Here is a 14,828-nt window from a genome sequence, read left to right on the forward strand (position 1 = left end):
CGTGGAATTCGCCGAGGCCGGCGTTGTTCTCCATCGCGAACACAGGCAGCGCGCAGGGAGCGTCGACCAACGTCCACGCCTTCGCCGTCATCGTGTCTCGCGATCTCTAAGAGGTCTGTCTTTTACCATGCTGGACTACACTCAGTCCCTCGCTCTCTTCCGCTGTCGTACAATGTCGTCTCATCTTTCTCTCTCCTCAGTCCTTTTCTCTTACCATGTCTTGGGCTTCTGCTGCGTATCCTCCCCCTCGCCGCTCGCGTTCTCGGTCTCCTTACCGCGCGGGATATCCGCCCAGAATGGCGCCAGATGCCGATGCGTATCGTCCTGATTGGGACGCTTACGACTACGGGAGGGACAGAGCATGGGTAGACTATGAAAGAGACAGGGCTGCATACGATTACGGTCGGAGGGGCAGGAGTAGGAGTCCTCCGGCAGATGAAGGTGCGCTCTTTCTTCGCGAAAGACGCGTCTTGCTCCACGTCAGATTCTTACATTCATTAGCTGGACGAAAGCGTCGCAGGTCGCTTTCTCCATACGACCGGGCTAGGTTCGAGCCCAGACCTAGGTACGGGGATGACTATGGTACGTGTTCAGTTATGTATCCGCGACGCCGCGCGCGCTCATTGAAACCGCCATAGACACGCATTCACGCGCCTATGATTACACATCGCGCGGTCCATATCCCCCGAACCCACATGGCGGCTACAACCGTCGGGCTCCTCCAGACCCTCACACCTTCGACTACCCTGCCAGTCTAAAGCAATATGCGGAGTGGTTCCGATACTTCTATCCGCAGGAGGCTATAGAAGAGGACAACGCGGACAAGGCCGCGGAGCAAGCAGCGGGCGACGGCAGTAAACCTCGTAATGGGATCAAGACGAGGTGGGAGAAGTACAAAAAGGAATTTGCGTCTGTTCAGGTCAGTGTCACGCTTACTTTGCCCAAATTACCCTCATGTTCCGGCGGAACCCTCCTGTGTTCGTCGCGTTCGATTTTGGAGCATGAGCTAAAACAGAGTACATTCTGTCTTGTAGCTCCAACGCATGTTCGATCACCACAGAAAATCTCCTTGGTTCGCAGAAAAATACGATCCCTCACCAGAGTATGTTAACCTCCGTAAGCGGGTGAGGAAGGAAGGATGGAGGGGCCGACTCAATATGTTCTTAAACGATCTCGAAATCGGTAAATATGATCCTGAGTTGAAGGAACCGGAGCCAGTTCCTGCTTCGCCGGTCAAGGAGAATACCTCGTCTGCCCCTGCTGAGAACGGTGCTGCACCGGACGCAGGAGACGCTTCCGGCATGGCACCAGCTTCAGAAGAGCATAAGGCTGAGGATGAGGCACAGCTGGAAGGGGATGACGAGGCTGGAGACAACAATAATGACCCTAGCAGGGCTGAGACTAATGGCAAGCAGTCCAATGACTTGAAGAAGTCAAACCGAGGGGAGGAAATATCCGTCCCTCCTGAGGACAATCAAGTTATGATTCGGACGATTCCGCCTGACATTGGTCGTCTGAAGTTAGAAGAGGTACGCGCCGTGCTCGATCTCTTCTGCAGATAGCTGAGGCGTTTATCACCTAGGCATGCGGAAAGGTTCCGGGCTTCGTGTACTTGGCTTTGGGTGATCCTCTCCAGAAACGCAATTACTATCGCGCCGGCTGGCTCCGCTTCCGACAGGATGCTGACATGTCCACCGTCATGTCTGAGCTGTCCGACAAGAAAGTACGTGGCGTACTAGATTCCGTCCCCAGTTCATCAGTTTACCCGTGTATTACCAGATCGAAGGCTTCAAGCTGCATGTGACGCATAATGTGAAGCCGTTCGTAAATAGGGTCCGTTACGCGCCAGAGGTGTCAAACAAGCCCGACAGACTTGAGAAGGATTTGGCGAATGCCAGAACACTTGCTGCTAAGTTGGAGCAGGAGTATCTCGAATTTCGAACATGGCAGCCGCCTAAGCCTGAGCCAGCCGCGGGCGGCGACGCTGACAATGTGAAAGCGAACGGTGAAGATCGTGATGCCACTATGGCGGACACGAACGGCAGCTCGGAACAGGAAGAGGACCCTGAGCCAAATGAGAAGGGAACGGATGCTGTCGAGCGAAGGATTGAGAAGGTGATGGCAGACTTGGTTGGTCAAGGTCTTGTTGATGCCAGTGACGAGAAAGTTTTGAATGCAAAGAGGGTCAGTCTATCGGTTGGTGTTGAGAGCACGGAATATCTGACATGGTTTGCGGCAGACTGTAATTGCTTTGGATTTGTATCTTGCTTACCTTCGTGCTGCTTTCAACACGTGCTATTATTGCGCGGTTGTCACCGATCATGTCGAAGAGCTGCATCGTAAGTGTATAAAGCATACGAGAAAGCCAATGTCGAAGTCGCTCCTGGAAGAAATTCGGGCGGCTGAGGCGGAGAAGGCCGAAAGGGAGAAGGAAGAGAACGTCAAAGAGGAGGAGGTAGAGGACAATAAGGAGAAAGACAAGGAGACCGCCTCCAAAGACAAACCGGCTGAGAATAGGGACTGGAAACGGAACGGTGAGCGTGTTGAAACACATTCATGTGGTTCTTGGACTTACTCTCGCGTAGACGAGCGGTGGCTAGAATGGTTGGATTCGAAGGTGGCTTTACTGATTAATCGTGACGGCGTCGATCCACGCGATTATGGAGGGAAGAGCTACGAAGAGTGCGTATTCCATACAACGTTATCGATGGGTCCGGCCCTTGTACTAAACAGCCTGAAGGGAGCTCTCACGAGCCACGGAACAGTATATAAAGCAAGAGGATGAAGGCAAATTTCGGTGTAAAACCTGCCAGAAGCTATTCAAAGCGACGTCCTTCGTGGAGAAGCATATCGTGAACAAACATCCAGAGCACGTGAAGAGTCTGGAAGATGTGCGTAACCCCAGTACGACAGACTGAACCAGTTACTGAACATGCTGCAGATTCCTTACTTCAACAACTTCGCGTTGGATCCGCACCGGATACAGCCCTTTTCTCACCCTCCTCCGGCTGTTGGCAACAGCCAGGGTCCGCCCCCTCAAGCCTATGGTCTACAAGCCCCAGCTGCTGGCTATCCTCCACCAGGGGATTACGCCCGCGCTCCGCCGTATTACAACGGATATTATCCTCCACCCTACGCAGGCGCGCCGCCCTACTGGGACCAGTATGCCTATCCATATCCGCCACCTCCTGGTTACCCACCACGACGGGACGAAGGCACGATTGCTCGACGTCTCAGTGATCGTATAAGCGGATATGCGCCCGGTTACGATCCGGCAACAGAACCTCCGGTGATCCCTGCAGGAGCGGGCTTGCCGGCGAAGCCCGCCCCTATGTTGGAGCCCGGACCTGGTGGGAGGAGAGGCGGTCGCGCCAATAGTGGGGGTGTACCCCCGCCTCCCCCGCCTGATGCGAAGGAGGATCCTCGCGCTGCCGCGGGGAGGAAGGTTAGCTACCATGATATGGATCTCGTCGCAGAAGGGGACGTCGAATTGACTTACTGAACTCGCCGCACTGTTTCCACCCCTTGCTAGACGAATAATCATTTGACTTCGCTGTACCTTTTGCTATGCCAGCTGTTATGTATTGGGGAGATGTGTCCTGCTGCAACGAGGCCGGTTATCGAATTCATTCGTGATTCTCGCAGTGAGTTCTCTTCGGATACTTTTTGGGTAAGGAGCGTCTCTGTTTGTCTGTGTTTCGCCACAATCCAAAGGTTTCCTCCTCCTTACGCTTGCAAGCACAATTAGTCGGGAGTGCTCTACCTGTCCCTGCTGTGCATTGGACGTCTGCATGGACGTGCAGGAGTGAGGCTTCCGGACTGTCTGTTTCTGTTCATTTGGGCACACGGGTGGACGATTCCGCAGGTTTCTTTCTGGGTCTTGATTGCGACGCTTCTTTATCCTGTCTATTTTGTGGGCTTCCTTCTGACGAACGACAATGACTGGTCCAAAACTCCCTGCGGTTCGACTTCCAGCGCTAGGTGGTGAAAGGGAGGGTATAACGCAGGATGTTGTGGTCGAGCTGCCTCCGTCGAGCAACAAGTTCAGTTTCGCCTGGCCGGCTGAAGGCACTCCAATGGCACCCCCTCCCCCTAGCGACCGTACAATGAGTCTGAGCTCTTCGGATTACGAATCGGAGCTGTCGGAGGAAGAGGCATTACCCCAGGTATGCGGTTCGCAGACGCAGGTGGCGGAAAGTGGCCACGACACTACGCCCAAGAGCCGCCTCAACCTGGACCAGAATCCAATCGAGCAATACGTGCAACCGGCACCAACACCCCCTCGTCTCTCTCGTGCCTTCTCTATGCCCCTCCCTCATCAGCTGAGTTATCTTCAGAACCCGCGGCGGTCGCCTTCTGTCTCGGGAACTCAAGTGTCTGAGCCAGACGAGCCACCTCCGGAATCCTCCCGATTTCATGAACTCTCCTTGGAATTGGCAGACTCAGTACAAATGGTCATCCAAACTCTTCTTCAGCTGTCCCCACCTCAGGTCCTGGATCCCGCCAAAGAACAATTCTCGGCATGCTCATTATCTATCCCGACTCCTTCGGTATCTGCCATGTTCACCTCTATGAAGAACCTTAACTATATGTCTGCAAATATGACCGCCTTCAGTTCAGATCCGTCAGATCCACGAGCGTCTCCTCCCCCTGGAACCTTGCGGTCAGTACACGACGACTTTGACGTGGGTGAGATGCTCCAGAGTGTGGGCGACGCCTTGAGTGGCGTAGCTGCCCAGGCCGGAGTGGATCTCGTTCTCTTCCACCACGACGTGGGCTTAAAGCATGTCGCAGTCAAGGGTGATGAATGTGGTGTCTCTTATGCCCTCTCGCACGTGAGTAATATCCATCGTCAAGTTCAGACCAATGCCAACTTCATTGCAGATTATTCGTCAAGTCATTAGTACAGCGAAACGCGGTGATACCATTGAGATTGGTCTTTCTGTCAGAATGCACGTGCCCAAGTCGGCAGAGCCCCCCCTTCCGACCGATGCAACAGAAGGGGACGTCGAGGAGGACACTTTGCCCGTCGTCGACCTGGATGCACCCATCCGATGTGTTTTTGAAGTCTTCCACAAGTTCTCCCGCACTCCTCCTATCACCACTTCGCCCGATAACGAGCCTCTGTCGCCCCCATCGCGTCCTCGACCTCAGTTAAATAGTTTGTTACTGAAGCGGTTACTCCGCCACATAGGTGCTTCCTTGGATGTTGACCTGCCGACAAGAAATCACAAACCAGGTCGTACTTGCCAATTGACGATGTGCCTGGAACGAGGGGATCCTTCAGCGGTCAACCCCGCCGTCAATGTCGGTTCTGAAGAAGCTGGATATTTCTTAATGCCAGAGATCCGATTAGCTAATGAGCCGACGCTGGAGGAATTGCTACAATTCGTCGAAACGTTACGGGGGAAGAAAGTGGACCTGTACGCTAGCGCCAAAGGTTCATTTGCGCATCATCTCACCAGCTACCTGACGGCATGGGGGCTGGATGTGCGTCACGTTTCTCCTGCCGAAGGCCCGGAAGATCAAGGCGAGGGCTCGCCTGAGGAGCCTACTATTCCGCTGCAATCGTCTCCAAGGGATGATCGTCACAGTCCCATTTTACCCGCTCAGATGAGCAGCAGTTCAGAGTTCAAAGCACAAGGAAACCCAGATGGACCTTCGTCCTCGCCTCCGGGTAGTTCACAAGCGCTGTCTTTCATCTTCATTGATGACGACGTGTCTGTCCTGCGAGAACGGCTGAAGAAGTTGCGAGCCGAGCAGCCACAACCTCCAAACCATACATTGGGTGGGCGAAAGCGGCCGTCACTGGCTGCATTCCATCGTCCTCGTTCGTCGCCGCATGTAGCCAGGACTATGGGTTTCCAGAACGCACTGCCTCTTCCACCCCCTGTAGTGATCGTCCATTTCACTAGTTTGTCAAATTTCAAACTCGTGAAGGATGCCATTCACTCCTTGCTTGCGCCACCAAACGGTCCTTTTATTCGACCACCCGAAGTCATCGTGATTCCCAAGCCCGCAGGTCCCCGGCGTTTTCTGACAGCACTACACACCGCCGTTACTAAACCCGTGGTGGATCCCTTCTTTTCTCCAATAGCGACTTCACCCATCAGCCCTGGTTTGAATATCAGTCACCCATTCTTCCAGCACTTTGATAGAAGTCCTAGGTCGCCTCTGTCTCGTCCGGCGCGTACTGGAACGGATCGCGGGAATCGTTCGCCAAAAGATGACTCAGTGCACACTCTCAATCTCCCACCCCCTTCCCCGTTGGGTATGTCGGATGGCATGGAGTATTTCTCTGAGGCCGCTGTAGAGGCCGGTATGAAGTTGGGACACTCACCTTCATCTGGCCTTGTAATTCAGAGTCCAGATGGTTCCCCTGCCGGAATCTTCTTCCACCCTGGTGCAGCCAAACCTCCCAAAGGCTCGACTCAGAGTGTGCGCATGGAGCGGAATCCGGCAGAACTTGGCGTTAGTCGTAGAGGTAGTACCCCCAGAAAGGCGTCGGATGAATTTCGCCACGGACAACGCGACCCAGGCACCGCACCCTTCTTATCCTCCACAGCATCCGTCATCCGTCGACCATCAGGCTTGCCAGGTGGTTTGGACGGTAGTCTGGCTTCGCCCAGGTCTGACCCTGGTCATGTATCGCCGCAGGTCATCACGCCGATCGAGTCACCGGGACAGGGTACTCCCCATGTGGCCTCTCGTCAAGGCAGCCAGGGCGATATCTCGGCAAGAAGTGGTCAGGCTGGTCCAGCTTCCCCTCGACCTAGTCCTGGTGGAGCGGGTGCTGTGCATAAGAGACCTCTCCGGCGTCCCACTGTCAACCGCAAATCCACGGGAATTTCTAACGCCAAGAAACCCGTTGATCCTAGCATTGTACCTCCCATTAGCGTGCTCATAGTTGATGGTGCCTTCCTCCCTACGTCTGACTATGAAGGGATATCTCTAACCTACTTGTAGATAACCCCATCAACCAAACTATCCTTTCCACGTTCATGAGGAAAAAGAAGATCAAGTATGACGTTGCCAAAAACGGTGAGGAAGCGGTTGAAAAGTGGAGGAGCGGTGGTTTCCATTTGATTCTGGTTAGTGGAGTCTGGTCCTCATGCATGATGGTAAACGCTCATGCGCGTACGCAGATGGATATCCAAATGCCTGTGATGGATGGAATTCAAGCGACGAAGGAGATTAGGCGAATAGAGAAGATGAGCGGATCCCAGGGTTTTCCCACTCCCCAGTCGGAGGGCGCTGATACTCCCTCGGATTCTTCCAACAATTCAGCCACCACTCCCTATCGGTCTTCCGTTATTATCGTGGCCTTAACGGCATCATCGCTGCAGAGCGATCGTGTGGCGGCCCTGGCCGCTGGGTGCAACGATTTCTTGACCAAGCCGGTGTCTTTGCAGTGGCTCAATAACAAGATTATCGAGTGGGGCTCAATCAAGGCACTACAGATGTGGGCCGATCTCCGACCTGAGGTCGTGAAGAGTATATCGAGTGGCCAGGCTGCACAGGCTCAGAGCGTCGCCCAAAGACTCCACGTTCCGGAAGGTCGCAGTCCCTCGGGGTCCCCTAGTAGGTCATCGTCTTTACGACGTAAGGCGCGAAGCGTGGAGAATTCTGAGACAACGACTCCCAAACCTCGACCTGCCCCATCTCCCATTGCGCACGACTCTCCGGAGGCTTCATCCTCCGGGTCAACGGCTACGGTCTCGTCGGATAGGCCCGCGGGCACAGGAAGTAAGCGTTCATTTCCCTAATTTCCAACGCGTTTCATTCATAGCTGGTGCGCATCGTAGCTCCGTCAATACCGGAGTTTACCAAAGACTTACCGGATGGGCAACCCGCAATGGCTCCTCGTAAGTGTCTGGTCATTTTGGCATTGTTACCAAGTGACTCAAGTACTTGCGTGCTAGGTGACTCTGGTGGTGTACCGGCAGATCCATTGTTAAATAAGGATGGCAGCGGTATCGCGAGTGATGCGGTTTCCGAGGATGTTGACGAAGTAATACCTAAGGTCAAGTCATCCGTTCCGGATACTGGGGACGAGATAACGCCGAAGGCGAAACCGCTACCCCGAACAGGGTCCACTGACGTGGCCGCAATCTTCGAACCCCTTCCAGAGGCGAAAGTCGGTGAGTACCCGGATCAGCGCCCTTGAGATTGTCGGCGTTAAAGATCTGACTTTGCTCCCAGAGGATAGTCCTCCGGCTGTTCCCGATCCGCCTACCGAAGGTGAAGTCACTGTTCTCCCTGGCCATTTAGGTGAGGCATTGGCGCAAGACTTGTTTGGACTTATATTCACGCCTATCGTAGATGAACCTACCCCGCTCACCGAACATTCCGAAAAGCCTCTCGATGGACAGGCATCCCACGCCAACAATCCCGTGGTACACGATACAACGCAATGACGGTTTTGGGCGACTTTCGGGTTTGTCGTATGGCTTGCCTTGCCTCTTCTCACACCATACCTGCCGAGAGTCGCCGAGTACCTTTGCAAGTTCCTATGATAGTCTTGGTTCTGATTGAGGTTTGCGTCTGCACTTCATATTTCGGGTCTTATGGGGATTGGCAGCTGCGCTCGTTCGTTGTTTGAATTGATCTGTGTTTATGCGCTCACCCTCTGTACCAAACATGCCGCCATCTAATGCAGCCGGTCCTATACCTACACGAGCAGACCGGCTGCCGCATTCCTGTATAACGTACCTCGCATCATCTAGCAATATTTCACGAACACGAGACGACCTACTATAGAACAGGGACATTGTGCGAAGCTAGGGGCCTGTAGAGTACTACAATTGCATCACATATGAGGACCAATTGATACATCGGTTTCTAATGCAACTTGGACAGAATTGGCGCCGCGAAGATGTACCTTGGGTTGGCATGCACAGGCAATGCTGTGTCGACACTGCTCGCATCGTGCTGTAAGGTTTGTTCCCGCGTCTGCCGATGTAATTAGAACGCGCTCTGGGGTGGGCGCTTATAAGTAGCTCGCAAGTTGATACTCAGCGAACCGCCCGGCAAGGTCTGTTCCTTCTCTCCACGCCTTTGCTCAGGGCTGTCCGACCGCGTTCCCATTATTGTTCTTGTAGCTCTGAAAGCATGAATGGCTTGCAGGAGCTTCCTACGCCGAAGCGGACATCGATTCATCAGCTCTTGAATCCCGTGGCTTCAGGACCACCGGCTGGGTATGCCGAGGCCAGCCAACTTCCACCATACAATGCCAACGGCAACTCCATGCAACAACACGTACAACAAGTCTATCCGTCCCAGAATCAGTCAGGATCCTCCTTCAGCTTGCGTGCAGCCAATTGGGAGCCTAACGGGGAGGATGAGTCGTTACAGCGGCCGAGACCGCAGAATGGTGAGTCCGACGAGCACTGCCTGTAGTTCTTTGCCGTTAACAGATCGCGCAACGAAGGACATGGGCCGCCCCCTGGTAAGCGAGTAGGCGAACAGATACCCTATGGCGCGATACCCTGGTCACCGCAAACAGGCGCTCTTCCCGCCGATGCGCCACCTACTTACATGACTCCAGCTATACCTCAGATTTACTCTGACGAACGCACTGGCGAGTCTCGCTCATTTCTAGCCATTTATTTTATCCTAAGAGCCTGTTGTATTTACCTATAGCGGCGCAAGGCGATCACGCTGTTAAGAGTATGCTCGTTGTTTGCCTGAACTGATGCTTCAGAGCGCTCACTTTTATTGCTGTGTAAAGACCACTATATGCCTCAAGCTATCCCACAGCCGCCTATGGCCTTTGCCGCGCCGGCAGGTACAGTACTACTTTCTCCAGATTCTCAGTGGGCTTGGAACCCGGGACATACAGGTGTGTACCAGAACGTGGAGCGGGCTTCTGTTCGTTTGGCGGCACGTGCTACTGTAGAACATGAGCAGGCTGCCTCGCAGCCTAGAGTAGCGCCTCCAACGCAGTGGGTCATGCCTTATGCACCCGGTGCCTGGGTCGCTATTCCTATCCCACATCCGATGCATGCCATGATGCCCGCAAGTCCTTCTGTGCATCAGCCGCAGCCCCCAGCAGAGAAACGGCCCTCTGCAGACGAGGAGGAGCAAGAGCAGCGGCCGAGTAAGGCTAAGAGGAGTAGAGCCAAGTCAACAGCTACAGGTGCAGTAACTGGTACGTTTTTCTTAAGGTTCATTTACTCTCCTGTTCGAAGGGGCAGCTATTTCAAAAATAGCGGGCTCGTCGAAGAGGGGTTTTAACAAGAAAAGGCGTGCTGAGGCTGCTAAAATCCAAGCGCACAACGGCAAGTGTTTACCAGAGGAACTTCCCCATTGTAGATCGTAATCATTGATGGTCTTCCTCTACACAGCCCAGTTCAACAGGGCGACTCCAGCAGTGTACGTCACAAGCGATCAAGGGAGAAACAAAGTTAGCAACGGTGATGGTAACTTAGCTCCCCTCGCACTCTGCACATATATGCGTCTTACTCGTTTGATCTGCCTGATTCAGGCAGCATGACCATTGTGTGCGACAACGGTGTACAACTGCCCGAAGCAACAAGCGCTCTACGTCCGGAATTGCAGTTCGCAAGGTGTATGTCAAACCGATACAAGGCCGATTCGTTCCCCCGCTGTGTGTCTTGCACGCGCCGGTGGGCTGGAGACCAGTGTCGCTTCCAGGGTATCCGCTTTTTCCTCAAAGACGATCAGGGCAAGATCGTTGGCATCAGTTTTGTGGAAAGTCAGAAACCTGACTCGCCTACGATGAAGTTTCCGGAGCGGTGGAATATCGAGTTGGCTGCGCCATATATAGATCGGATAAAGGTGAGGTTAACACTAGTCTGAATTCGCTACGTGATGTCGATGTCTAGTGTTAGAGAACCGTGGCCAGAGCTCTGCTACCGACCCTGCGAGAAGAGCAACAACATTTGTCAGCGCCGGGCGTTATACGTCGACCGAGAGAAAGTGATGTCCGAGCTACTTGCGGTAGGTGCCTATGCATTATATGGCCGTTATCGTTAGTGATAGCTTTGCAGACACATGCAATACCTCAATATTCTCCAGCAGTTGGATGTGCCGGATGTGCGGTCGCGAGGCCTGTGGGGAATGCTACGAACAAGTCAGGCAGCTGACAGAAGTTCGGTCGGAAGCAACGGAGGCCGAAGTAGCGGCCATGCAAGCCAAGCGGGAGAGGCACGCCCACTCCAATCCTTTCTTCTTGGCCTGCAATAAGCGGACTGAGCATACGCATGGTCACTTCTCCCCGATGTCGCGGTTTTGCAAGGCTGAGCTCGACGAGGCTATCAAGGAGATGGAAGACTTGCTGCGAGAGTCACAGGACGATCAAGACAAGGAGATCGCTGATCCTTCATTGGACAAGGCTGCTGCAGCCTCAGAAGCATCTACTTTGTCTTCGGAACAGGATCACAGTGCGCCATCGTCACCAGAAGCCAAGAGCTCACCCCGCGGTGTGGCGGATGAGTCACCCTTAACATCCCCTCAGAGCGATTCTCACTCTCCCGTGATCGGCCGTCCTCCGGTAACGTTGACCGAGGAAGTTCCAACGCATCACATCGAGCGCTTCTCAGATGAGACGTTCACTGATGACGCCTTTCGACCGTTATGGGCAAAGGGTGAACCTCTCGTTGTCACTGGTCTTTTGCCCAAGTTCCAGATCCGTTGGACCCCCGAGTATTTTATGGAGAAGTACGGATCACAAGCCTGCCTTATTGTAGAGTGTCAAACAGATCAGAACAAGCGCGTGACTGTTCGAGACTTCTTCAAGGATTTCGGAGTGTACGAAGGTCGGAAAGAGTGTTGGAAGTTGAAGGTACGTCTGGATGAGGATGCTAGTAAAGCAACAGAAGCTGAACCGCTGGGGACGAAAGGACTGGCCATCGTCTACAGAGTTCAGCACAGCTTTCCCGGAGTTGTTTGAAGACTTCAGTCGCGCCGTTCCCGTACCAAACTATGTCAGGCGAGACGGCGTTCTGAACCTTGCGTCCCATTTTCCATCAAACACTGTTGCTCCTGACATTGGTATGCTCATTTCTATGCGGTTCATTTTCACGCTGCTGTACCTTATGGTTTCCCTAGGACCTAAAATGTACAACGCAATGGCGTCCTCTGATCAGCCCGGGAGCAAAGGTTCAACTCGTCTCCACATGGACATGGCGGACGCTTTGAACATCATGACGCACGCTGCTCCCTGTCCGGACGGCTCTCCTGGATGCGCAGTATGGGACCTCTTCAGAGCTCAAGATGCGGACCATCTGCGAAAGTTCCTCAAGAAGAAATTCAGAGGCACTTTCCAGAACGATCCGATCCATAGCCAAACGGTATACCTCGACCGGCAGTCGAGGCAAGAGTTGTACGAACAGTTCGGCGTCAAGAGTTACAGGGTGTACCAGAAGCCTGGAGAGGCCGTTTTCATACCTGCCGGATGTGCACACCAGGTCGGTATCTCCTTCTTTCTTCTCATTGCGTATCGGTATTTATGACTATAACTTGTCAGGTTTGCAACCTTGCCGACTGCATCAAAGTAGCCATCGACTTTGTCAGCCCCGAGAATGTGGACCGGTGCGAGACGCTCACGAGGGAATTCCGACAGCAAAACCAGGCGCAACAATGGAAGGAAGATGTCCTGCAATTGAAGACCATGATGTGGTTTGCCTGGTTATCTTGCTGTCGACAAGAGAAGCAGGCGGCTGAAGATGCTTGACTAGATATCTCGACGCACGGATTGATGTTGCGAGTTTTGAGCGCACTTGTTTTCCTGCTAGCATTGATTCTTTCATTTTTTCGCGGAGGTAATCCTGTTTCAAATGTAACATTCTCGGGTTTCAGTACGCGTCTTTTCCCGCTTCTTCTTTGCTTGCCCTCTATGCTCGTGAAGCTCATACATTCACACCGAGCCTCCCCACTACCATCGGTTGTACTATATCACTGTTTTGTTGGCGTCGCAGAAGAACACTAATGTTGAAGTTATACATTGCAATATTAATTGCATCCTGATGTTTGCGTTCACTTGGTTCGATACCGGGGTTCTTCTCAGTCCCTCGCTATGTTCACCCTTCCGCTCTGACCAGCTCGATATTTGCCACAAAAGATCCACGAGACCTTCGCTCTCCTCACGGTTTTGATTCATATAAACGGTGGTGAGGCATAGATACCACATCCGTTCTGGGAACATAAGACAAATCAAAGGTACATAGTAATACATTTCAGAAAATAGACAATGGATGCAACTCAAACAGAGGAACAAGTAGACACAGGAACGGACAGATAGCGGAGCGATCGTACCTGCTGCAGGAACCAGGCCAGGCACTCGATGTATATTAGTCGCGTCGTAGCTCCCGCAGGCAGCCGCAGGACCTGGACCTCTTCAATCTCCAGGCGAGGGTGTGCTTCCTGGCAGGTATATACGGGTCCTGCACGTGTATTAGGTACAGGTTCAGAACGTGTGGAAAGCCAATGACGCGGGGAATGGAAGGCGAAGAATGGAGGAGCACAGCTTACTGGACGGCGATCGGTAATGGAAGCGAGATTGTCGCGGAGGAGCTTCATATCCCGGGGGCTAGCAACGCCCGCCTAAACAGCAGCCAATCGCGTTCAACCCAGGGCAGGCACGTGAGGCGGAGATGAAGGAGAATGGACGTACGCGGTGCGAGGCGAGCCAGTCGCGGATCCGCCGCTCGTCGAGGTAGAGCAGCGCGCGCTCGCGCGAGCGCCGGTCGAACTGCTGTGCGTCGAGCGTCCGGCGCCAGGATACCCACTGCAGGTAATCTTCCTCCGCGCGGAGCGGGTCGACGGCGCCTTTGCGTATTGCAGCCCAGGACTCGCGGCTCTGGTGTGTACACGGTCAGGCTCAGGGCCCCACGCATTAGTCAATCGGATGGAGAGACGGGTACCTTGGAATGCTCGCCCGGGGTGGGCGTGTGTAGCTCGGAGGGCCGGCGGTCGCGCCTGCTCAACTCGAGCGTATATTCCAGACCGACCCACTCGCCAATGTCGTCTTCTACTGCAGCTGGAGTATGGGATTCTTGGAGCCCAAGCCGGTCGTTGGTGATATCCGCCAGAAGAGTATCATAGTCCTAGGCGAACAACGACACTCAGAGGGGCTGCCAACGGACACAAACGGGAGTGGGCGTACGATGGGCTTCGCGGGCTGCTTGCCCCGCTTGATCTCCTCGAGGCGCTCGTCGCGGCACTCGTCCTCGGTAAACCACGTGAACGTGCGCTGGTGCACCTGAGACTGAGAGTCGGGCACAGATATACAGGTCTGTTCGGAGTAGCAAGTCGAGAGCGAAGAGCGCGAGTCCGAGGATACCGACTTGGCGTGGAGAGAGCCAGCGAGCGTCGTCGACGGCGAGAGAGACTGGGACTCTTGCAGTTGAGTACCGGCGGCGGCGCAATCCGCGGGAGCCAAGGTTACAATCTGAGAATCGAGGTCCGGCCCAAATTCGAGTGCACCGCGCTGGACAGCCTGGTATCCAGAGTTAGAGTTAGAGAAGAGGCTCCCAAGTCCTGTGGTGGCCACCCTGTTCTTCAAGCGCGCCAGGATATTGGAAGACTGAGCAGACCACGTAGAGATGCCATTATTGAGGCTGTCGCCGCTATCCGAAGGTGTGAGACCCCCTGCGTGGTTGCCATCGGGGCCTTCAGGACCGGGAGGGAAGAAGTGGTATACGCCATCCATGCCTTGCTTTTTCTCGAAAGAAGCAGAACCACAAGAGCGAAAAGATATAGTCGGATGAGTGAAGGTGGAAAGAAACAGGTTCCATGTTCGCGTCGGACGCGTTCGGGCACGCGACGTTACTGTCACTAAATCACGTGCCGTGACCTACGCGCTC

At 54.0% G+C, this 14,828-nt stretch overlaps 4 protein-coding genes across 4 annotated transcripts; 3 read left to right on the plus strand and 1 right to left on the minus strand.

Annotated features, from left to right (window-relative positions):
* Nucleotides 1-32: 32 nt before the first annotated feature.
* Nucleotides 33-3,612, plus strand: GLOTRDRAFT_71361 (uncharacterized protein). Its single transcript, XM_007864430.1, has 11 exons — nt 33-113; nt 201-441; nt 502-582; nt 639-919; nt 1,035-1,529; nt 1,583-1,723; nt 1,780-2,184; nt 2,240-2,534; nt 2,586-2,682; nt 2,741-2,891; nt 2,942-3,612. Exons 2-11 carry the CDS (start codon nt 216-218, stop codon nt 3,500-3,502), a joined length of 2,733 nt encoding a protein of 910 aa, XP_007862621.1. The 5' UTR covers nt 33-113; nt 201-215; the 3' UTR covers nt 3,503-3,612.
* Nucleotides 3,613-3,703: 91 nt separating this feature from the next.
* Nucleotides 3,704-8,822, plus strand: GLOTRDRAFT_55934 (uncharacterized protein). The gene is made up of 8 exons (XM_007863727.1): nt 3,704-4,835; nt 4,885-6,913; nt 6,967-7,091; nt 7,146-7,746; nt 7,806-7,865; nt 7,923-8,141; nt 8,203-8,271; nt 8,323-8,822. Exons 1-8 carry the CDS (start codon nt 3,939-3,941, stop codon nt 8,415-8,417), a joined length of 4,095 nt encoding a protein of 1,364 aa, XP_007861918.1. The 5' UTR covers nt 3,704-3,938; the 3' UTR covers nt 8,418-8,822.
* Nucleotides 8,823-9,765: 943 nt separating this feature from the next.
* Nucleotides 9,766-13,018, plus strand: GLOTRDRAFT_109823 (Clavaminate synthase-like protein; the record flags this gene model as incomplete). The annotated part of the gene is made up of 9 exons (XM_007864431.1): nt 9,766-10,150; nt 10,212-10,280; nt 10,347-10,421; nt 10,487-10,800; nt 10,854-10,962; nt 11,013-11,806; nt 11,865-12,015; nt 12,073-12,431; nt 12,491-13,018. The coding sequence occupies 9 exons, from the start codon at nt 9,766-9,768 to the stop codon at nt 12,695-12,697; spliced, it is 2,463 nt and encodes an 820-aa protein (XP_007862622.1). The 3' UTR covers nt 12,698-13,018.
* Nucleotides 13,019-13,313: 295 nt separating this feature from the next.
* GLOTRDRAFT_126006 (uncharacterized protein) lies at nt 13,314-14,674 on the minus strand (the record flags this gene model as incomplete). Its single annotated transcript, XM_007864432.1, has 5 exons — nt 13,314-13,406; nt 13,495-13,566; nt 13,637-13,822; nt 13,887-14,069; nt 14,129-14,674. 5 exons carry the CDS (start codon nt 14,672-14,674, stop codon nt 13,314-13,316), a joined length of 1,080 nt encoding a protein of 359 aa, XP_007862623.1.
* Nucleotides 14,675-14,828: the final 154 nt, after the last annotated feature.

This window comes from Gloeophyllum trabeum (assembly GCF_000344685.1).
Source record: "Gloeophyllum trabeum ATCC 11539 unplaced genomic scaffold GLOTRscaffold_00002, whole genome shotgun sequence".
In the NCBI taxonomy this organism is placed as follows: Eukaryota; Fungi; Basidiomycota; class Agaricomycetes; order Gloeophyllales; family Gloeophyllaceae; genus Gloeophyllum; species Gloeophyllum trabeum.

What these genes read in the sequence shown, in the direction of transcription:
- GLOTRDRAFT_71361 (XM_007864430.1), top strand. Translation starts at nt 216, where the DNA reads ATGTCTTGGGCTTCTGCTGCGTATCCTCCCCCTCGCCGCTCGCGTTCT. An exon ending in TAGGGACTGGAAACGGAACG is followed by an intron (nt 2,535 to 2,585) that starts GTGAGCGTGTTG and finishes ACTCTCGCGTAG; the next exon opens with ACGAGCGGTGGCTAGAATGG. An exon ending in GGAGGGAAGAGCTACGAAGA is followed by an intron (nt 2,683 to 2,740) that starts GTGCGTATTCCA and finishes AACAGCCTGAAG; the next exon opens with GGAGCTCTCACGAGCCACGG.
- GLOTRDRAFT_55934 (XM_007863727.1), top strand. Translation starts at nt 3,939, where the DNA reads ATGACTGGTCCAAAACTCCCTGCGGTTCGACTTCCAGCGCTAGGTGGT. An exon ending in TAGCGTGCTCATAGTTGATG is followed by an intron (nt 6,914 to 6,966) that starts GTGCCTTCCTCC and finishes ACCTACTTGTAG; the next exon opens with ATAACCCCATCAACCAAACT. An exon ending in TGTTCTCCCTGGCCATTTAG is followed by an intron (nt 8,272 to 8,322) that starts GTGAGGCATTGG and finishes CGCCTATCGTAG; the next exon opens with ATGAACCTACCCCGCTCACC.